At 43.0% G+C, this 23,864-nt stretch overlaps 1 protein-coding gene across 1 annotated transcript in view; it reads left to right on the top strand.

The window, feature by feature from the left end:
* LOC135512365 (PDZ domain-containing protein 8-like) overlaps positions 1-23,864 on the top strand; it is a 71,180-nt gene that overhangs the window by 16,430 nt on the left and 30,886 nt on the right. The window contains exon 2 of the mRNA XM_064934342.1: positions 16,983-17,111. Coding sequence (XP_064790414.1) covers positions 16,983-17,111 — 129 coding nt within the window. The remainder of the gene's footprint in view (positions 1-16,982; positions 17,112-23,864) is intronic.

Here is a 23,864-nt window from a genome sequence, read left to right on the forward strand (position 1 = left end):
AAAAACCTGAGACTGGGACGGAGATTTTGTCTTCCAACAAGACAATGATCCAAAACATAAAGCAAAATCTTCAATGGAATGGTTCAAAAATAAACATATCCAGGTGTTAGAATGGCTAAGTAAAAGTCCAGACCTGAATCCAATTGAGAATCTGTGGATAGAACTGAAAACTGCTGTTCACAAATGCTCCCCATCCAACCTCACTGAGCTTGAGCTGTTTTGCAAGGAGGAACGGGAAAGAAATTCAGTCTCTCGATGTACAAAACTGATAGAGACATACCCCAAGCGACTTACAGCTGTAATCGCAGCAAAAGGTGGCGCTACAAAGTATTAACTTAAGGGGTTTGAATAATTTTGCCTGCCCAATTTTTCAGTTTTTGATTTGTTAAAAAAGTTTGAAATATCCAATAAATGTCGTTCCACTTCATGATTGTGTCCCACTTGTTGTTGATTCTTCACAAAAAAATACAGTTTTATATCTTTGTTTGAAGCCTGAAATGTGGCAAAAGGTCGCAAAGTTCAAGGGGGCCGAATACTTTCGCAAGGCACTATATAGATATTTTTATTTTAATTTTATTTTAAATGTAGGGTCACCCTTTATTTTGATAGTCCAGATTTTCTATCTGTAGATGTTCTACAGATGCTTATCAACAGATAGTATGACCAACTGCTTGCTAAGAGTAGGTTTAGGGTAAGGGTTAAATTTTTAGGGTTAGGATAAGGGTTAGTAGATAGTCCATGCTCTACAGATGAACTATCCAAATAAGGTGTTACCAAAAGTAGAAATAGTGACAAGGAATAAATACACAATGAATAATATCAATAACGAGTGAAAATAACCTGGCTATATACTGAGTTGATGTGCAGGGGTACAAGGTAATTGAGGTAGCTATGTACATATAGTTGGGTTAAAATGACTAGGCAACAGGATAGATAATAGACAGTAGCAGCAGTGTATAGTGTGTGTGTGGTGTCAGTATGCATGTGTGTGAATGTTGTGGGTGTATATAGTGCGTGTGTGGGTAGAGCCCAGTGTGTGTGCATAGTCAGTGCAAAAAAGGATCAATGCAGGTATTCCGGGTAGCTGTTTGATTAGCTATTTAGCAGTCTTGTTTAGAAGTCATATGGCTTGGGGGTAGAAGCTGTTTAGGGTCCAGGTTTTGCCCACTGGGGAACGTTTAGCTAAAAATGTTGAATAACACTGAACGAAAATATAAATGCATCATGTAAAGTGTTGGTCCCATGTTTCATGAGCTGAAATAAAAGATTCTCTCAATTTGGGGAACAAATTTGTTTACATCCCTGTTAGTGAATATTTCGCCATTGCCAAGATAATCCATCCACCTGACGTGTGGCATATCAAGAAGCTGATTAAACAGCAGGATCATTACACAGGTGCACCTTGTGCTGGGGACAGTAAAAGGCCACTCTAAAATATGCAGATTTGCCACACATGTTTTGATAGAGCGTGCAATTGGCATGCAGACTGCAGGAATATCCATCAGAGCTGTTGCCAGATAATTCAATGTTAATTTCTCTACCATAAGCCGCCACCAACATCATTTTAGAGAATTTGGCAGTACGTCCAACCGGCCTCACAACCGCAGACCAAGCGTAACTACGCCAGCCTATGGTCTCCACATCCGGCTTCTTCACCTGCGGGATCGTCTGAGACCAGGTGCAGCTGATGAAACTGTTTGCACAACCGAAGAATTTCTGCATAAACTGTCAGAAGCCTTTTCAGGGAAGCTCATCTGTGTGCTTGTCATCCTCACCAGGGTGTTGACCTTACTTCAGTTTGGTGTCGTAACCGACTACAGTGGGCAAATTCTCACCTTTGATGGACACTGGCACGCTGGAGAAGTGTGCGCTTCATGGAGGAATTCCTGTTTCAACTGTACCTGGTAGAATGTATGGCATTGTTTGGGTGAGCGACTTGCTGATGACCATGTTAACAGAGTGCCCCGTGGTGGTGGTGGGGTTATGGTATGGGGAGGCATAAGCTACCGACATCAAAAACCATTGCATTTTATCGATCGCAATTTGAATGCACAGAGATACCGTGACGAGATCCTGAGGCCCATTGCTGTGCCATTCATCCGCCGCCATCACCTCATGTTTCAACATGAAAATGCACATCCCCATGTCAGGAGGATCTGTACACAATTCCTGGAAGCTGAAAATGTCCCACTTCTTCCATGGCCTACATGTCACCCATTGAGGGTGTTTGGGATGCTCTGGATCGACGTGTATGACATCGTTTTCCAGTTCCCGCCAATATCCATCAACTTCACGCAACCATTTGAAGAGAGGGACAATATTCCACAGGCAACAATCAACAACCTGATCAACTCTATGTGAAGGAGATTGCTTTGTATGGAGCGAATGGTGGTCACACTTTTGTTCAGTGTAGTTCGTTTTTTTTACTGCTGTATGTACGGGAAACGCATGGTATAGATTGTCCAACAAAATGCTTACTTGCAGGTTCCTTATCAATGCAACAACAACAATAAGAAATAATACAAGATAAGACTACGACCATAAAGTTAATTGCATTAGAAATATATATATATATATATTTATATTTATATTTTTTGGCATAAGTATAATACAGGAAGGTACAATTTATAGTCTAGTCTAATGTTTACACATGTATTAGGGAAAGGGGCCAAGTGTATAAATTGAGCAGTATATTAAGATTCTGGTAGCAGCAGTTGTGGTGTATCTGTGTGGGTGTGTGCATGTGTGCTAAGGTTTGGAGAATCAGCAGGTGGTCAGTCCAGTTCAGATGTTCAGCACTCTAATGGATTGTAGATAGAAACTGTATCTGAGCCTATTGGTATCCAACCTCATGCTCCGATAGCATCTGCCTGACAGTAAGGGAGAGAACCGCTCGTGGCTGGCGTGTGTGGGGTCCTTGATGAGGCTGCATGCCTTCCTCAGGCACTGTTTCGAGTAGATGTCCTGGATGGGTGGGAGCACTGTATTAACTATGGCTGTATCCAAGTAAAAAAAAGAAAAGAGTTGTCTGTAATTCTGACGAATTGATTGGTTGAAATTTTAAAACGTATATTTAAAAAAATATTTTTGGCAAGCCATATGTTTGGCTACTGAGCTTGTCTGATGTGTTAAGCACTGCACATAAGATGAAGACACAGGTCAATATAGCCTAACTTGAAGGAAAAAAAACCTGTTCTCGGCCGTTCTCCTCCCGCTGCCCTCTGCTGCTGGCCTTCGCAGATTCTACCATTATGCTCCTGATGTTGCCGGTAATAAACTACACCAGCATTCGGCAAACTTTTCCAGTTGGAGTGCCAATTTATCGTACCATTTCTACTGATCTGCATGCCAGTTAATTTATCCCTTTATAATAATGTCTTCATATCTCAAAATCAATGTCATGTGCTTAACAGGATATTTATCAGGATATTTTCTACCTTCAACATTTTTTATTTGTTGGCTTTATAGGCTATTTTATATGGCAATAGATGTTACTTTTAGATTTGAATCATTGAGATATAATATATTTCTCAATGATTCAAATAAGATGGCACCTTTCCAACAAGTCAGTCAAATTTCTGCCCTGCTCGAGCTGCCTCTGTCAACTGTAAGTGCTGTTATTGTGAAGTGGAAACATCTGGGAGGAACAAAGGCTCAGCCGCGAAGTGGTAGACCACACAAATTCACAGAACGGCACCACCGTGTGCTGCAGCGCGCAACAATTGTCTGTCCTCAGTTGAAACACTCTCTACCGAGTTCCAAACTGCCTCTGGAGTTTCATGAAATGGGTTTCCATGGCCGAGCAGCCACACACAAGACTAAGATCAACACGCACAATGACAAGCATAGGCTCAACTGGTGCAAAGCTCGCCACCATTGGAGCAAGGGAAACGAGTTCTCTGGCGTGATGAATCACACTTCACCATCTGGCAGTCTGAACGACGAATTTGGGTTTGGTGGATGCCAGGAAAACGCTACCTGCCGGATGCATAGTGCCAACTGTAAAGTTTGGTGGATGAGCAATTATGGTCTGGGGCTGTTTTTTATGTTTCGGGTTAGGCCCCTTAGTTCCAGTGAAGGGAAATCTTAATGCTATAGCATACAATGACATTCAAGACTATTCTGTGCTTCATCTTTGTGGTAACAGAAGTGGCACTCCTAGTGGCCGTGGACTTTAATGCAGGCAAACTTATATCATTTTTACCAGCATGTCACATTTGCAACCAGGGGAGAAAAAAAATCCTAGACCACCTTTACTCCACACACAGAGATGCATTCAAAGTTCTCCCCCGCCCTCCATTTGGCAAATCTGACCATAATTCTATCCTCCTGATTCCTGCTTATAAGCAAAAACTAAAGCAGGAAGTACCAGTGACTCGCTCAATACGGAAGTGGTCAGATAACGCGGATGCTACACTGCAGGACTGTTTTGCGAGCACAGACTGGAATATGTTCCGGGACTCATCCAATGGCATTGAGGAATACACCACCTCAGTCATCGGCTTCTCAATAAGTGCATCGATGACGTCGTCCCCACAGTGATTGTACGTACATATCCCAACCAGAAGCCATGGATTACAGGCAACGTCCGCATCGAGCTAAAGAGTAGAGCTGCCGCTTTCAAGGAGCGGGAGACTAATCCGGACGCTAATAAAAAAATCCTGCTATGCCCTCAGACGAACCATCAAACAGGCAAAGCGTCAATACAGGATTAAGATTGAATCCTACAACATCAGCTCTGATGCTCGTCAGATGTGGCAGGGCTTGAAAACTATTACGGACTACAAAGGGAAACCCAGACGTGAGCTGCCCAGTTACGTGAGCCTACCAGACAAGCTAAATGCCTTTTTTATGCTTGCTTTGAGGCAAGCAACACTGAAGCATGTATGAGAGCACTAGCTGTTCTGGATGACTGTGTGATAACGCTCTCGGTAGCTGATGTGAACAAAACCTTGAAACATGTCAACATTCACGAAGCCGCTGGGCCAGACGGATTACCAGGACGTGTACTCCGAGCATGCACTGACCAACTGGCAAGTGTCTTTGCTGACATTTTCAAACTTTCCCTGACTGAGTCTGTAGTACCTACATGTTTCAAGCAGACCACCATAGTCCCTGTGCCCAATGAAGCGAAGGTAACCTGCCTAAATGATTACCGCCTCGTGGCACTCACGTCTGTAGCCATGAAGTGCTTTGAAAGGCTGGTCATGGCACATATCAACAGAATCCTCCCGGACACCCTAGACCCACTCCAATTCGCATACCACCCCAACAGATCCACAGATGACGCGATCTCAATCGCACTCCACACAGCCCTTTCTCACCTGGACAAAAGGAACACCTATGTGAGAATGCTCTTCATTTACTACAGCTCAGTGTTCAACACCATTGTGCCCACGAAGCTCATCACGAAGCTAAGGATTCTGGGACTAAACACCTCCCTCTGCAACTGAATCCTGGACTTCCTGACGGGACGCCCCCAGGGGATCAGAGTAGGCAACAACACGTCTGCCACGCTGATCCTTAACACTGGGGCCCCTCAGGGGTGTGTACTTTAAGTTTGCTGACGACACAACAGTGGTAGGCCTGATCACCAACAGCAATGAAGACGGCTTATAGGGAGGAGGTTAGAGACCTGGCAGTGTGATGCCAGGACAACAACCTCTCCCTCAGTGTGAGCAAGACTAAGGAGGTGATCGTGGACTACAGGAAAAGGCAGGCCAAACAGGCCCCCATTTAACATTGACGGGACTGTAGTGGAGCGGGTCGAGAGTTTCAAGTCCCTTGTTTTCCACGTCACCAACAAACTATCATGGTCAAAACATACCAAGACAGTTGTGAAGAGGGCACGCAATGCATTTTCACCCTCAGGAGACTGAAAAGATTTGGCATGGGTCCCCAGATCCTCAAAGTTCCACAGCTGCAACATCAAGAGCATCTGGACTGGTTGCATCATCGCCTGGTATGGCAACTGCTCGGCATCTGACCGTAAGGCGCTACAGAGGGTAGTGCGAACGGCCCAGTACTTCACTGGGGCCAAGCTTCCTGCCATCCAGGTCCTATATTACAGGCGCGTCAGAGGAAAGCCCATCAAATTGTCAGAGACTCCAATCACCCAAGTTATAGACTGTTTTCTCAGCTACTGCATGGCAAGCGGTACCGGAACACTAAGTCTAGGACCAAAAGGCTCCTCAACAGCTTCTACCCCTAAGTCATTAGACTGCTGAACAATTCATTAAATTTACATTGAGTCCCCCCCCCTCTCCTTTTGAACACTGCTGCTACTCGCTGTTGTTTGTTACCTGTGCATAGTCACTTCTACCCCCACCTAAATGTACAGATTACCTCAACTAGCCTGTACCCCCCACACTGACTCGCTACCGGTGCCCCCTGTATATAGCCTCGTTATTCTTATTGTTACTTTTTATTATTACTTTTTATTTTAGTCTACTTGATAAATATTTTCTTCTTCTTGAACTACACTTTTGGTTAAGGGCTTTTAAGTAAGCATTTCACGTTCGTCTACACTTGTTGTATTCGGTACATTTGACAAAGTTTGATTTGATCTTTAATTTGAACAGTTTGAGGAAGGCCCTTTCCTGTTTTAGCATGAAACAAAGCGATGTCCATACAGAAATGGTTTGTCGAGATCGGAGTGGAAGAACTTAACTGACCTGAGCAGAGCTCTAACCTCAACCCCATCGAACACCTTTGGGATGAATTGTAACGCCGACTGCGAGCCAGGCCTAATAGCCCAACATCAGTGGCCGACCTCACTAATGCTCTTGTGGCTGACTGAATGGAAGCAATCCCAGCAGCAATGTTCCAACATCTAATGGAGTTCCTTCCCAGAAGAGTGGAGGCTATTATAGCAGAAACTCCATATTAATGCCCATGATTTTAGAATACAATGTTTGACGAGCAAGTGTCCACACACTTATTTGGTCATGTAGTGTATTTTATGACGTTTCCACCGGATCAGAGCATTACATTTTTTTCCTCCTTTCATGCTTAGTGGTTATCGAAAGTGAGAGAGCTGGAAATACTTTTCAGATGGGCTAAATTGAGGAACTGTTGTAATTCTTAATGGATGTAAAAACAGACTTTGTCAGTGAGTTAAGATAATCAGATAATATTAGATCACCAAATGGGCACATTTATAGACCTACACTTGTGCGCAGGCCTGGTAGCCTCATCCTACTTCTATATGCGTAATCAGGTGTGTGTGCTTAGTCAAGATTGACAAGACTCCTCCAAACAAAAACTTGGAAATGGAATGAACCAAAACTTTTTTCTCACAAGTTTAGCCTAGGGTGTGCTCTCTGCAAACAACATGTCCACTCCTACAATGACAACGGTAAGACTGTAATAATAATAATAATAATAATAATAATAATATTAAATGCATAACAAAAATTACAGTAACCAAACAAACATTGTAAATGAAAAATAATGGGAATTGACAGTAAATGTACTACTGGTGATACTGGTGTGCCATCCCCGCAGCCTCTGCAATGGATTAGTCCACTCAGACAGGCGTGAATCAGATAGGTGTCTCGTGTGCCAGAATCTTTTTATATTCTGTGCCTACGTTACAGCCTTATTCTAAAATTGATTGATGAGAAAAAATAACAATTCAATCTCCACACAATACCCCACAATGACAACGTAAAAACAGGTTCCTATACATAAAAAAAAGAAATATCACATTTACGTAAGTATTCAGACCCTTTACTCAGTACTTTGTTGAAGCACCTTCGGCAACGATTACAGCCTCGAGTCTTCTTGGATATGACGCTACAAGCTTGGCACACCTGTAGTTGGGGAGTTTCGCCCATTCTACTTTGCAGATCCTCTCAAGCTCTGGCAGGTTGGATGGGGAGCGTCACTGCATAGCTGTTTTCAAGTCTCTCCAGAGATGTTCGATGGGGTTCAAGTCCGGGCTCTGGCTGGTCCACTCAAACATATACATAGTCTTGTCCCGAAGCCACTCCTGCGTTGTCTTGGCTGTGTGATCATTGTCCTGTTGGAAGGTGAACCTTCGCCCCATTCTCAGGTCCTGAGTGCTCTGGAGCAAGTTTTCATCAAGGATTTCTCTGTACTTTGCCCAGGTCATCTTTCCTTCGATCCTGACTAGTGTCGCCACAGCATGACTAGTGTCGCCACAGCTGCCACCCCCATGCTTCACTGTAGGGATGGTACCAGGTTTGGGCTCCCGAGTGGCGCAGTAGTCGAAGGCACTGCATCTCAGTGCTAGAGGCACTGAGACACCCTGGTGGCACTACAGACACCCTGGTTCGAATCCAGGCTGTATCACAACTGGTCGTGATTGGGAGTCCCATAGGGCGGCGCACAATAATTGGCCCTGAGTTGTCACGGTTTGGCAGGTGTAGGCCGTCATTGTAAGTAAGAATTTGTTCTTAACTGACTTGCCTAGTTAAATAAAGTTGTTTTTTTTAAATCCTCCAGACATGACACTTAACAAAGAGTTCAATCTTAATTTAATCCGACCAGAGAATCTTGTTTCTCATGGTCTGAGAGTCTTTACGTGCCTTTTTGGCAAACTCCACACGGGCTGTCGTGCCTTTTCCTGAGGAGTGGCTTCTTCTGGCGGAGTGCTGCAGATATGGGAGAACCTTCCAGAAGGACAACAATGTCCACACAGGAATTCTAGAGCTCTTTCAGTGACCACCGGGTTATTGTCACCTCCCTGACCAAGGGCCTTCTCCCCCAATTGCGCAGTAAGGCTGGGCGGCCAGCTCTAGGGAGATTCTTGGTGGTTCCTAACTTGGAGGCCAGTGTGTTCTTGGGGACCTTCAGTGCTGCAGAAATGTTTTGGTACCCTTCCCCAGATCTGTGCCTCGACACAATCCTGTCTCGGAGCTCTACGGACAATTCCTTCGCTCTTATGGCTTGGTTTTTGCTCTGACATGCACTGTCAACTTTGGGAACTTATATCGACAAGTGTGTGCCTTTCCAAATCATGTCCAATCATTTGAATTTACCACAGGTGGACTCCAATCAAGTTGTAGAGACTTCTGAAGGATGATCAAGGGAAACAGGATGCACCCGAGCTCAATTTCGAGTCTCATAGCAAATACTTGGGTAAATAAGGTATTTCTGGTTTTTATTTTTAATACGTTTAGAAAAACAAACAGTTTTTGCTTTGTCATTGTGGAATATTGTGTGTAGACTACAATGGAATTTTTATTGATTGAATCCATTTTAGAATAAGGCTGTAACGTAACAAAATGGCTGTAACAAAACAAAGTCTAATTGCTTTCCGAAGGCACTTTATTTGCAACTGCTCAACTAAAAAAATATTTATCGACCAAACAATCGACCAGTCAACTAAATGGGGTCAGCCATAATGTCAACATGAAGGGTGAATGGGATTTTAGGATATTGAATTTGGACAATGCTAGATAAGAAAAGATCAGTGTTGGCTGTGAATTTCAAAACAAATCAAATCAAATGTTATTTGTCACATACGCCGAATACAACAGACCTTAAAGTGAAATGCTTACTTACAAGTCCTTAACCAAAAATGCAGTTCTAAGAAAATTACCCCCCCCCCCCTTGGCAGGCAGTCTTATGGCTTGGGGGTAGAAGCTGTTTAGAAGTCGCTTGGACCTAGAATTGGCTCCGGTACTGCTTGCCGTGTGGCAGCAGAGAGAACAGTCTATTACTTGGGTGGCTGGAGTCTTTGACAATTTTAGGGCCTTCCTCTGATACCGCCTGGTATAGAGGTCCTGGATGGCATGAATTTTGGCCCCAGTAATGGGCCATACGCACTACCCTCTGTAGCGCCTTATGGTTGCATCACCGCCTGCCATATCAGACGGTGATGCAAACGGTCAGGATGCTCTCGATGGTGCAGCTGTAGAACCTTTTGAGGATCTGGGGACCCTTGCCAAATCTTTTCAGTTTCCTGGGGGGGACAAGGTTTTGTCGAGCCTACTTCACAACTATCTTGGTGTGCTTGGACCATGTTAGTTTGATGGTGATATGGACGCCAAAGAACTTGAAGCTCTCAACCTGCTTCACTACATGAGAAAGGGGAGTTCTCAGTCCTACTCTTCCTGTAGTCCACAATCAATCAAATGTATTTATAAAGCCCTTCTAACATCAGCTGATGTCACAAAGTGCTGTACAGAATCCCAGCCTAAAACCCGAAACCGCAAGCAATGCAGGTGTAGAAGCACGGCGACTAGGAAAAACTCCATAGAAAGGCCAGATCCTAGTAAAAAACCTAGAGTGGAACCAGGCTATGATGGGTGGCCAGTCCTCTTCTGGCTGTGCTGGGTGGAGATTATAACAGAACATGGCCAAGATGTTCAAATGTTCATAGATGACCAGCAGGGTCAAATAATAATGATCACGGTGGTTGTAGAGGGTGCAACAGGTCAGCACTTCAGGAGTAAATGTGAGTTGACTTTTCATAGCCGATCATTCAGAGAATCTCTACCGCACCTGCTGTTTCTAGAGAGTTGATAACAGCATGTCTGGGACAAGGTAGTACGTCCAGTGAACAGGCCAGGGTTCCATAGCCACAGGCAGATCATTTGAAACTTGAGCAGTATCACGACTTGGTGTACTGGCGACACCAAGGAGTCATCAGGCCAGGTAGTCCTGAGGCATGGTCCTAGGCCTCTGGTCCTCCAAGAGAAAGGGAGACACAGAGAGAGAAAGTGAGAGAGAAAGAATTAGAGGGCGTACTTAAATTCACACAGTACACTTGCTAAGACAATATAAATACTCCAGATATTAACCGACTGACCCTAGCCCCGACACACAAACTATTGTAGCATAAGTACTGGAGGCTGAGACAGGAGGGAGACACTGTGGCCTCGTCCGATGTTACCCCTGGACAGGGCCAAACAGGCAAGATATAACCCCACCCACTTTGCCAAAGCACAGTCCCCATACCACTAGAGGGATATCTTCAACCACCAACCTATAATCCTGAGACCAGGCTGAGTATAGTCCACAAAGATCTTCCCCACGGGGGGGGGGCTCCAACCCGGACAGGAAGATCACGTCATTGACTCAACCCACTCAAGTGACACACCCCTCCTAGGGATGGAATGGAAGAGCACCAGTAAACCAATGACTCAGCCCCTGTAATAGGGTTTGACGCAGATAATCCGAGTGGAGAGATGGGAACCGGCCAGGCAGAGACACCAAGGGCAGTTCGTTACTCCAATGCCTTTCCGTTCACCTTCACACTCCTTGGCCAGACTACACTCAATCGTAGGACCTAATGAAGAGATGAGTCTTCAATAAAGACTTAAAGGTCAAGACCGAGTCTGTCTTTCACATCGATAGGCAGACCATTCCATGAAAATGGAGCTCTATAGGAGAAAGCCCTGCCTCCAGCTGTTTGCTTAGAAATTCTAGGGACAGTAAGGAAGCCTGCATCTTGTTACCATAGCGTATGTGTAGGTATGTACGGCAGGACCAAATCGGAAATGTAATGTAAAGCCCATGTTATGCTTTGTAGGTTCGCAGTAAAACTTTGGAATCAGCCCTAGCCTTAACTTCTTATGGCTGGGGGCAGTATTAAGTAGCTTTGATGAATAAGGTGCCCAGAGTAAACTGCCTGCTACTCAGTCCCAGTTGCTAATATATGCATATTATTAGTATATGTGGGTCGAAAACACTCTGAAGTTTCTAAAACTGTTTGACTGATGTCTGTGAGTATAACAAAACTCATATGACAGGCAAAAACCTGAGAAAAAATCCAACCAGGAAGTGGGAAATCTGAGGTTGGACCAACTCCTTCCCTATTGAAGATACAGTGGGATATTGGTCATGTTGCACTTCCTAAGGCTTCCACTAGATGTCAACAGTCTTCAGAACCTTTTTTGATGCTTCTACTGTAAAGGAGAGGCTCATAAGGGCTCTGAGTCAGTGGTCTGGCAGAGTGCCACAAGCTTGTGACGCACGTTCACTTGAGAGTTAGCTCGCGTTCCATTGCATTACTGAAGACAAAGGAATTCTCCGGTTGGAACATTATTGAAGATTTATGTTAAAAACACCCTAAAGATTGATTCTATACATCGTTTGACATGTTTCTACGGACTGTAATGAAACTTTTTGAAATTTCGTCTGCTCCTAGTGGACGCCCTTCGTTAGTTTGGATTTGTTTACAAAACGTGCTAACAAAAGTAGCTGTTTGGACATAAATGATGGACATTATCAAACAAAACCAACATTTATTGTGGAACTGGGATTCCTGGGAGTGCATTCTGATGAAGATCATCAAAGGTAAGTGAATATTTATAATGTTATTTCTGACTTCTGTTGACTGCACAATATGGCGGATATCTTTTTGGCTTGTTCGGTCTCTGAGCGCCGTACTCCGATTATTGCATGGTTTGCTTTTTCCGTAAAGCTTTTTTGAAATCTGACACAGTGGTTGCATTAATCTTGATACTACCCATCCCGTATCCGGGATCGTGAATACAGCCTCAGGCTCATTAGCATAAAGCAACGTTAACGATTTCTGAAAATCGCAAATCAAATGAAAATGATATGCCTGCTCTCAAGCTTAGCCTTTTCTTAACAACACTGTCATCTCAGATTTTCAAAATATGCTTTTGAACCATAGCAAATCAAGCATTTGTGTAAGAGTATTGCAAGCTAGCTTAGCATTTTGCGTAGCATTTAGCACGCAACATTTTCACAAAAACCAGATAAACCAAATAAATAAAATCATTTACATTTGAAGAACTTCGGATGTTTTCAATGAGGAGACTCTCAGTTACATAGCAAATGTTCAGTTTTTCCTGAAAGAATCTTTGTGTAGGAGAAATCGCTCCGTTTTGTACATCAGATTTGGCTACCGAAACGAACCGAAAATTCAGTCACCAAAACGTCAAACTTTTTCCAAATTAACTCCATAATATCGACCGAAACATGGCAAACGTTGTTTAGAATCAATCCTAAAGGTGTTTTTTCACATATTTCTTCATTGATATGCCGTTCGTGGAAGCCTGCTTTCGTCTCAGAATCCCATGGAAAAATACCAGCAGCTGAAAATGACGCACCAATTTCGACGGAGGACACCGGGCGGACACCTGGAAAATGTAGTCTCTTATGGGCAATCTTCCAATGATATGCCTACAAATACGTCACAATGCTGCAGACACCTTGGGGAAACGATAGATAGGGCAGGCTCATTCCTGTCGCATTCACAGCCATATAAGGAGACAATGGAAAACAGAGCCTCAAAAATCCTGCTGATTTCCTGGTTGCAATTTCATCTTGGTTTCGCCTGTAGCTCCTGTTCTGGGGCACTCGCAGTCAATATCTTTGCAGTTCTGGAAACTTCAGTGTTTTCTTTCCAAAGCTATCAATTATAGGCATAGTCGAGCATCTTTTTGTGACAAAATATCTTGTTTAAAACGGGAACGTTTTTCATCCAAAAATGAAATAGCGCCCCCAGAGTTTCAAGAGGTTAAGGAGAAGTGTATCTAAAATTCCATGCATAACACTTGTATTTTCATTAACATTTATTATGAGTATTTCTGTAAATTGATGTGGCTCTGCATAATCACCGGATGTTTTTGGAACTACTGAACAATGCGCCAATGTATACTGAGATTTTTTTATATAAATATGAACTCTACCGAACAAAACATGCATGTATTGTGTAACATGAAGTCCTATGAGTGTCAGCTGATGAAGATCATCAAAGTCATTTTGTTATTTCTCTCTTTGGCTGGAAAAATTGCTGTTTTTCTGTGACTTGGTTCTGACCTAACAATCGTTTGTGTTGCTTTCGCCGTAAAGCCTATTTGAAATCGGACACTGGTGGGATTAACAAGAAGTGCAAATTTAAAATGGTGTGAAATGCTTCTGTTTGAGGAATTTTAATTATGGGATTTCTGTTGTTTTGAATTTGGTGCCCTGCACTTTCACTGGCTGTTGTCATATCGATCCCGTTAGCGGGATCTCAGCCCTAAGAAGTTTAACAGGAAGCCAGTGTAGAGAGGCTAGCACTGGAGTAATATGATTTTTTTTTTTTTGGGTTCTAGCCAAGATTCTAGCAGCCGTGTTTAGCACTAACTGAAGTTTTTTTTGTGCTTTATCCGGATAGGTGGAAAGTAGAGCATTGCAGTTGTCTAATCTAGAAGTGACAAAAGCATGGATTATATTTTCTGCATAATTTCTAGACAGAAAGCTTTTGATTTTTGCAATGTTAGATAGATGGAATAAAGCTGTCCTTGAAACAGTCTTGATATGTTGGTCAAAAGAGAGATCAGGGTCCAGAGTAACTCCGAGGACTGTACAACCATCAAGATAAATTGTCATATTCAACAGAAGAGTTCTTTGTTTCTTGGGACCTAGAACAAGCATCTCTGTCTGACTTTAAAAGTAGACCTCTCCTTTTGTCTTGATCACATTAAGGCAGAGGTGGTTCTTCTTGCACCACACGGTCAGGTCTCATTGTTATCGGTGATCAGGCCAACCACTGTTGTGTCATCGACAAACTTAATGATTGTGTTGGAGTTGTGCATGCTCGGAGTACACGTTCTGGAAATCCGTCTGGCCCTGTGGCCTTGTGAATGTTGACCTGTTTAAAGGTCTTACTCACATCAGCTGCAGAGAGCGTGATCACACAGTCGTCCGGAACAGCTGATGCTTCAGTGTTTCAGTGTTACTTGCCTCGATGCGAGCATAGAATTAATTTAGCTCGTCTGGTAGGCTCGTGTCACTTGGCAGCTCTCGGCTGTGCTTCCCTTTGTAGTTTGTAATAGTTTGCGAGCCCTGCCACATCCAACGAGCGTCGGAGCCGATGTAGTATGATTCGATCTTAGTCCTTTATTAATGCTTTGCCTGTTTGGTGGTTCGTCGGAGTGCATCGCGGGATTTCCTATAAGCTTCCGGGTTAGAATCCTGCTCCTTGAAAGCGGCAGCTCTACTCTGTGTGAATGTTGCCTATAATCCATGGCTTCTGTTTGGGGTATCTACGTTCACTGTGGGAATGACGTCCTTGATGCACTTATTGATAAAGCCAGTGACTGATATGCTGTACTCTTCAATGCCATCGGAAGAATCCCAAAACATATATTCCAGTCTGTACTAGCAAAACAGTCCTGTAGCTTAGCATCTGCTTCATCTGACCACTTTTGTATAGACAGAGTCACTGGTGCTTCCTGCTTTAATTTTTGCTTGTAAGCAGGAATCAGGAGGATACAATTATGGTCAGATTTGCCAAATGGAAGGTGGTTTAGAGCTTTGTTCGCATCTCTGTGTGGAGTAAAGGTGGTCTATTTTCTTTCCCTCTGGTTGGACATTGACATGCTGATTTTGAGATTTTATGTTTCCCTGCTTTGACTTTTGGAGATGAGTTAGGCTCACAGAACTAGAATGAGTTATACTTTTTTCTATTCAATACGTCTATGGTTAGGCTATCTCACATCTTCCATGTTAGATTATTATGAACAGTTACACTATCTTATCTGGTTTAGAATGCGAGGGGCTTCAGGCTAGAAATGGCATCAGGGGCCAAAAATAAAGGCATACGTGTGGTCCCAAACAGCATGATGTTCTTAATTACAATGAGTAAAGGGAGTTGCACACTGTATATTCAAGCTCCCAGTAATTTATTGTGTGAACCACCAACGTTTCTGCGTCACTGTTTTGCGCAGTTGGTGCTTTATCCAATTAATTACTGGAAGCTTGTATATGGAGTGTGAGGCTCTCTTATTTAATAGCATACAGTTTACTCACCATTAGTCAGCACCTCAAATAACTATTTTGGGTGAGTGCCAGCTCATGCTTTTTATTACCTAATTACAACAACCCATTATTTACGGATAAACCATCTGCCTTACTGCTGCTTTTAGCCAATGACCAAACCCAATTGCGGAAGTCACAGTGCTGGGACCAAACATTTTGTGAGGGTGTCTGTGTGTATGGTCAGGGAGAGGTTGTGCGAGCAACGGGCAGGAGAACGTCATGTTCGGAGAGTGGGCCAGTGTGTGAGTAGAAGAGTGTGAGCTAGGGCGAGCCTGAGAGATGGAGAGCCAAGCTGTGAGTGTCTTTCTCAGCCCCGCATTGGTTGAGGTCAGCCTCCCTGCTGTGGAGCGAGAGCAGGAAACAACTAGGGTTTGTTAGATAATCTGATCCCAGCAGGATATGGATTTCCTCCTGCCTTTCCTACCTGCCTGCCAACTGGAACAGTGGGGCTCCTGTAGACGCTCCTATAGCATCTCTAACATTTCTTTTCTATCTGTTCTCCATCTTTCCCCTACTTTTCCTCATCTCACCATCTTCCTCATCTCTACATCATCCCTCATTCATGTTTCAACTCCATATCCTCTCAATCTCGCCTTTTTATTTCCTAAATTTATTTATTTCTCTTTCTACTTCATCTCTTCTTCTCATTGTCTTCTTCATTCCCTTTTCCAACCCATTCATTCTCTGAGCAAGGAAGTGCCCTTATTACTGTGTAATTATTCCTGTAATTACAATGTAACATATTACACTAATTTATTACACACATTGATTCAGAGCATTTTTTTATTTTGTTCCTTTTTATATCTGTAGTCCTAATACTGTGTGGCTTTATTTATGTGTAGGTGTCGTGAAGAAGCCGTCAATAGCAGCTTTAGCATGCGTTTTAGACTGTTGGTTGTCTCTAGTTTTATCACTGAGCCTGTATTTCTGTCACTTAAGAGAGACAATCCTGAGGATGCTGACAAAGCAGAAATGCTTAACGATTGTGTCTGTTAATCTGTTGCTGTGGGCTAACAGCAGATCATCCTCTGAAACATAGATGTTACCCCCAATGGAAAAGCCAGAGGCCTATGCTTCGATTTGTCAAACACAGCTAAATTTTGTTTTCAGTTCGGCCCCGAGTTCTTTCAAGTGTAGAATCCCTCAACAGTTATAGTCTCACTGAAATCACTAACAGTATACAACAAATGTATAATAATTTACTCATTGTCTCCCTTTTTGTGTTTTTCCAGATACAAACCCTTCTTCCCGTTCCAAGTACAACCTTCCATTGGATCCTCCGCCTGTGACTTGGACCTCACTGTTCAGGACTCAGGATTGGTTGAGGGTCGGCTTAGGGTCACCCTCGTTGAATGTAGCAGGTAGGATGACGCATTCTTGGTAATATTTGAGTGGGGGGTGGGGTGGTATTTCCCTATGCATTACAGCAATCCCCCTTTTTATCAGAGAATATATCAAATAATATAATTATACTCAAACTAAGTCAACCCTTCCCGTGTTGTATGTAGTTAGTGTTATGGTCCTAACAGGCCTATGAGACTTATAAGAATGAAATGCTATTGATCATCATTATTAGTAGTTCAGCAGTACTCGCAGTTTGTCTGCGGTCTCCACAGCTTTTCTGCACAGGGATACTATATACTTTATGTAACACACACTACGTTCAGCACTTTTTATGCAGAATCATAAATTAGGCCACCCGCTGTGTGTATTCTAGCCTGGTTTGAGCTACTTAACAGGTTAGGATATATCTTATGGTGAAAACCACTTTTATTGCATAAGTATTAAAAGGACCTAAGATGTCTGGACTATATCTTGACATTGCATTTGTCACTAGTATCTAAGCTAGGTGTTCAAGCCTGCTCTTCATAAATAATCAAGGCCTTTTATTCTCTAGCCACAGAAAGGAAATGCAGCACTAATCAACTTAACCAGCAAGGCTACATATTTACCAGGTGATTGACTTACCACCTGCTCAAACTAACCTAATCCGTTTGGGCGACAATGCCTACCACAGTTTCAGGCTGACTACACCGCTCACGCCGTGTGCGCGAGCGTTGCAAAATAAATTTAGACATGCATGTTATTCAATTATTGCACCAAAACTGCTCGCACGCGCCAATGAGCGTCTGCGTTGCCAAGGGCTAAAATAGAAGTTAGTTCTATTTCTGATGCAGATGGTACTGCAAGTCCTGCCTCACCCATCTCCTCATTGATTTATAGAAGCAGCTATCCATGTGCCATCTCCTCATTGGTTACACCCACATGGTTGACTGAAAGATGAACGAGGTCAGTGCTGGTAATGCACCTAATTTATAAAAGTTGCCAATCGCCATATAAAGTCAAGAGAAAAAAAGGCCTGGAAGGAGGAGAGATGACTAGAAACGATTTGGTTGAGCATTTTATGTTTGGATTAATTGGCGGAGTAGAGGACCTTGTGCATTTCAGGTAAAATATCAACTCAATGTTTAAATCCCAGGACAAATTAGCTAGCAACAGCAACCTAGCTAAATAGGACAAATTAGCTAGCAAGAGCAAGTTAGCTAGCTAAATTGCCATAAATGTTTAATGCTTTTCAACCGGTCGCTAAATTAATATAATTGGTTCAGAGTTTGTTTTTGATATTTTAACCTGCGTGTCGTGATCGCATTTGGTGTGGGGGGACAAAATACATTTTTATGCACGATGGTGCACGCGCGTAGCTGGTTTGGTTTCCATGTTAGAAGGCGCACATAAAAAGCAGCCCTTTGTCTCAGGGTAGGTGATGTATCCCTTCACAAGTCTCCTCTCCCTTCCTGAAACACACCCACTTCTGCACTGGGCTAGGGCTGTTGCGGTGACTGTTTCACCACCTCATCGACAGTCATGACCGCAGTAAAATTCCATGTGACTGTTGAGTCATGGTAATCTCCTCTTATGCACACTGGACATGCTTTAGTAGTACCCAACTTGCTAGTGGCCGAACTAGCTCTATTGTCCATCTAACCACTCTGACAGCAATGCAAATGGTAACGAAACACAACGAAATGGAACAGTGCTTTCTAAGGTGATGATTAATTCAAAACACACATTGGCATATTAGGGCTTATACAGCCGCAGAGGCTTATGAGCGCAAGCATGAAATAAAACCCTGAATTATGACTCTGCCTTTATACAATATATAACCTACAGCATATTACGCATGGCAGAAAAACAAGAAACTAAACTGATTTTAACATGCCTTTGGTACATAATTGGTCTAGCCTATACTCCAAAATTATACAAATTAGAGTAATCGCTTTTGAGTGTGGACAGTATTTATTATTATTATTCATACCAGATGGTGTGGTTACCTTATGCTACTTTCCAAAATGTCTATCCAAATCAATTTTTATTGCTCACATACACATGGTTAGCAGATGTTAAAGCAAGTGTAGCGAAATGCTTGTGCTTCTTGTTCCGACAGTGCAGTAATATCTAACAAATACCCTAACAATTTCACATCTACCTTATACACACAAGTGTAAAGGAACTAATACAAATATGTACATATAAATATATGGATAAGCGATGGCCTAAAGGCATAGGCAAGATGCAGTAGATGGTATAGAGTACAGTATATACATATGAGATGAGTAATGTAGGGTATGTAAACATTATATAAACTGGTATTGTTTAAAGTGACTAGTGATATATTTATTACATACAATTTGTAATTATTAAAGTGGCTAGAGATTTAAGTCAGTATGTTGGCAGCAGCCACTCAGTGTTTGTGATGGCTTTTCAACAGTCTGATGGCCTTGAGATAGAACCTGTTTTTCCAGTCTCTCGGTTCCAGCTTTGATGCACCTGTACTGACCTCGCCTTCTGGATGATAGCGGGGTGAACAGGCAGTGGCTCGAGTGAATATATTTTTGGCCTTCCTGTGACATTGGGTGGTGTAGGTGTCCTGGAGGGCATGTAGTTTCCCCCCATGATGCGTTGTGCAGACCTCACTACCCTTTGGAGAGCCTTACGGTTGTGGGCAGAGCAGTTGCCGTACCAGGCGGTGATACAGCCCGAAAGGATGCTCTCGATTGTGCATCTGTAAAAGTTTGAGTGTTTTCGGTGACGTGCCAAATTTCTTCAGTTGAAGAGGTGCTGTTGCGCCTTCACAACGCTGTCCTTGTGGGTGGACCATTTCAGTTTGTCTGTGATGTGTACGCCGAGGAACTTAAAACTTTCCACCTTCTCCACTACTGTCCCGTCGCTGTTTCCTGAAGTCCACGATCATCATTATCGTTTTGTTGATGTTGAATGTGAGTTTATTTTTCTTGACACTATACTCCCAGTGCCCTCACCTCCTCCCTATAGGCTGTCTTGTCATTGTTGGTAATCAAACCTACCACTGTAGTGTCGTCTGCAAACTTGATGATTTGAGTTGGAGGCGTGCATGGCCACGCAGTCATGGGTGAACAGGGAGTACAGAAGAGGGCTGGGAACGCACCCTTGTGGGGCCCCAGTGTTGAGGATCAGTGGGGTGGAGATGTTGTTTCCAACGCTCACCACCTGGGGGAAGCCCGTCAGAATGTCCAGGACCCAGTTGCACAGGGCGGGGTCGAGACCCATGGTTGGCTGGTTTTCTTTTTGTAATCCGTGATTGACTGTAGACCCTGGCACATACGTCTCGTGTCTGACCCGTTGAATTGCGACTCTACTTTGTCTCTATACTGACTCTTAGCTTGTTTGATTGCCTTGCGGAGGGAATAGCTACACTGTTTGTATTCTGTCATGTTTCCGGTTGCCTTGCCGTGATTAAAAGCAGTGGTTCGCACTTTCAGTTTTGCACGAATGCTGCCATCAATCCACGGTTTCTGGTTGATGAAGGTTTTAGTAGTCACCGTGGGTACAACATCACTGATGCACTTGCTAATAAACTCAGCATATACATCAATGTTGTTGTCCGATGCTATCTGGAACATATCCCAGTCCATGTGGTCGAAACAATCTTGAAGCGTGGAATCAGATTGGTCAGACCAGCGTTGAACAGACCTGAGCACAGGCGTTTCCTGTTTTAGTCATGGTCAGATTTGCCGAAAGGAGGGCAATTTCCTTTAGATCTGACTAAAATAAATAATGGATTTATTGTGATGGTGTATATTAAATTGATTTACTAGACTGTTTTAAATGTAGATGTTGGAAAGGCATGCATCAGCGGCTTGTATGCGCGGAGGCCTTGAGATGCTAAACATATTTATGTTAATTAGCTGCAAATTTCCGTGAGACCGGCAGACTTTTGCATGACAACCAGATGACACAATTTCATGACCTCCAGAGCCCTACTCTGGGCCAATGAAAATGTGTAAACATGCCAGCTCTGGGTCTGAGCTCTGTCTCCACCACCCTCTCCTGACGGTGGTGTAAGCCTTTATGGTGCTTGGGTCTGGTATAGTAGTGGAGTGGCTGCAGACGGTAGGACATCCAGAAACCGCTCCTCATTAATAATGCACAGTCCCTGCCCATTATGAGGCCAGGCCAACGCTATGACTGGCTGGCTGACACTCCTATCCTCACAGCTGCTGCAAATGGATACCCTCTTACCTCACTGGGCCAGCCAGACATGTCTGACAATGACAACCATCCACCTCAACTTACCGTGCCCAATATTGGGTTTGTCTATGTGGAATTCCATTGGGATGGTGCCAAATGCAACCAAACTGCGAGGTCTTAGTTTTTGGGGGATAGGCAATGCATTTTTAAGGAAAAAAGGTTGTTGATATTCAGAGGAATATCAGGATATTCTACATAGACCTGAAATGAACAGTGCACTGGTCCAGATTAATATTTGATCGATTGCAAATTGCAACAGGATCTCTTTAAACTGCCTATCATGTTCTTTATGTTCTCTTAGTTTTGGCTACTTTCTGTCTGGTTGCTACCAACAGACGGTGAGAAAGCTCTTAAAAGGTAATGATAGCATGCTTGCTTTTTCTTGCCTACCATGTGTCCAAAATACATCGCTAGTGAAAGTCTAAAATTCAATCTAAAAAGGGATTTCAAAGTCAATTTTTTCCCCCTCCAAATTAATACAAAATACACATTGCATATATGAATGCATATATTTTCACACCCCAGAGTTAATATTTAGTGGAAGAAGCTTTGGCAGTAATTAAACTGTGACTCATTTTGAATAAGATTTTGCCAACTAAGCACAACTCTTACAGCAGCTATAGTTTTTGTCAATATTGCTCAAGCTCAGTCAATTTGGTTGGGAATCATTGATGGACAGCAACATTCAAACGTTGAATTTGGTGTTAAAATCTGTGTAATTCTCCCGCTGAAAAATAAAACTCAGACTGCTGTAGGTTTTCCTCTAACTTTTAACCTGGGCACCTTTTTTAATATTTAAATCCGGACAAACTCCCCAGTCGCTGCAGGTGACGAGCATATCTATAACCTGATGCTGCCACCACAATACTTGGAAATACAGAGGATCAACTTTGCTTTCACTCCACATTACTGGCCTGTATGACAAAATGAAAAGAAGAAAGCTGGTGTTAAAAAATCCACTCCAAATCATCCATTCTGTTTGCAACCAAGGCCCTTAAAGGTAAACTTAGCGAAATGACATTGCCACGAGCAGTAGGTTGTGTTGATCTGTAGGAATAAAATCCAAATTAATCTCTTTTTTCAGATGTAATTGTAAGGCATCAAAATGTGAAGACTGTGCAAGGGGTGTGTAGACTTTCACTAGGCTCTATATGAATATAGTTACCAGTCAAATGCTTGGAGACACCTACTCATTCACTTTTAATTATTATTATTATTTTTAAATATTTCCTACATTGTGGAGTAATAGTGTTGACTTCAAAACTATGGAACCATGTAGTAACCAAAAAAGTGTTAAACAAATGAGAATCTATTTTAGATTTGAGTTTCTTCAAAGAAGCCTTGATGACGGAGCGGCAGGGTAGCCTAGAGGTAAGAGCCAGTAACCGGAAGGTTGCTAGATCGAATCCCAGAGCTGACAAGGTAAAACTCTGTTGTTCTGCCCCTGAACAAGGCAGTTAACCTACTGTTCCTAGGCCATCATTGTAAATAAGAATTTGTTCTTAACTGACTTGCCTAGTTCAATAAAAGTAAAAAAAATCAATAAATAAATTAGCTTTGCACACTTGGCATTTTGTCAACCAGCTTTTTCAGGAGTTCCCACATATGCTGAGCACTTGTTGGCTGCTTTTCTTTCACTCTGAATTCCAACTCATCCCAAACCATCTCAATGGTGATTGTGGAGGCCCGGTCATCTGATGCAGCACTCATGCAGCACTTCTTGGTCAAATAGCCCTTACACAGCCTGTAGGTTGAAAGCACAAACCAGATGAGATGGCGTACTGCTGCAGAATGCTGTGGTAGCCATACTGGGTAAGTATGCCTTGCATTCTCAATAAATCAGACGGTGTCACCAGCAAAGCACCTCCTCCATGCTTCACGGTGGGAACCACATATACGGAGATCATCCGTTCACCTACTCTGCATCTCACAAAGACATGGCCGTTGGAAGCAAAAATCGCAAATTAGGGAATCATCAGACCAAAGGGCAGATTTCCACTGGTCTAATGTCTATTGCTCGTGTTTCTTGACCTAAGCAAGTCTCTTCTTATTGGTGTCCTTAGTGGCCTGATTCACGCAGTTTCCTCACGCAGTTGATGTTGAGATGTGTCTGTTACTTGAGCTCTGGGAAGAATTTATTTGGGCTGAAATCTGAAGTGCAGTTAACAAGTTACATCAAGCACTTGATGGTTTTTGTGACTGCTTGAAGACACTTTCAAGGTTCTTAATGTTCTGTGTTGACTGACCTTCGTGTCTTAAAGTAATGGACTGTCGTTTCTCTTCGCTTATTTGAGCTGTTCTTACCATACTGTCACTGACTGATTTATAAATCACTTGGTCTTTTACCATATAGGGTTATCTTCTGTACACCACCCCTACCTTGTCACAACACAACTGGTTGGCTCAAAAGCATTAAGAAGGAAACAAATTCCAGAAATTAACTTCTAACAAGGCACTCCTGTTAATTTAAATACATTCCAAGGTGACTAACTCGTGAAGCTGGTTGAGAGAATGCCAAGAGTTTGTAACGCTGTCATCAAGGCAAA

This window comes from Oncorhynchus masou, chromosome 24 (assembly GCF_036934945.1).
Source record: "Oncorhynchus masou masou isolate Uvic2021 chromosome 24, UVic_Omas_1.1, whole genome shotgun sequence".
NCBI lineage: Eukaryota > Metazoa > Chordata > Actinopteri > Salmoniformes > Salmonidae > Oncorhynchus > Oncorhynchus masou.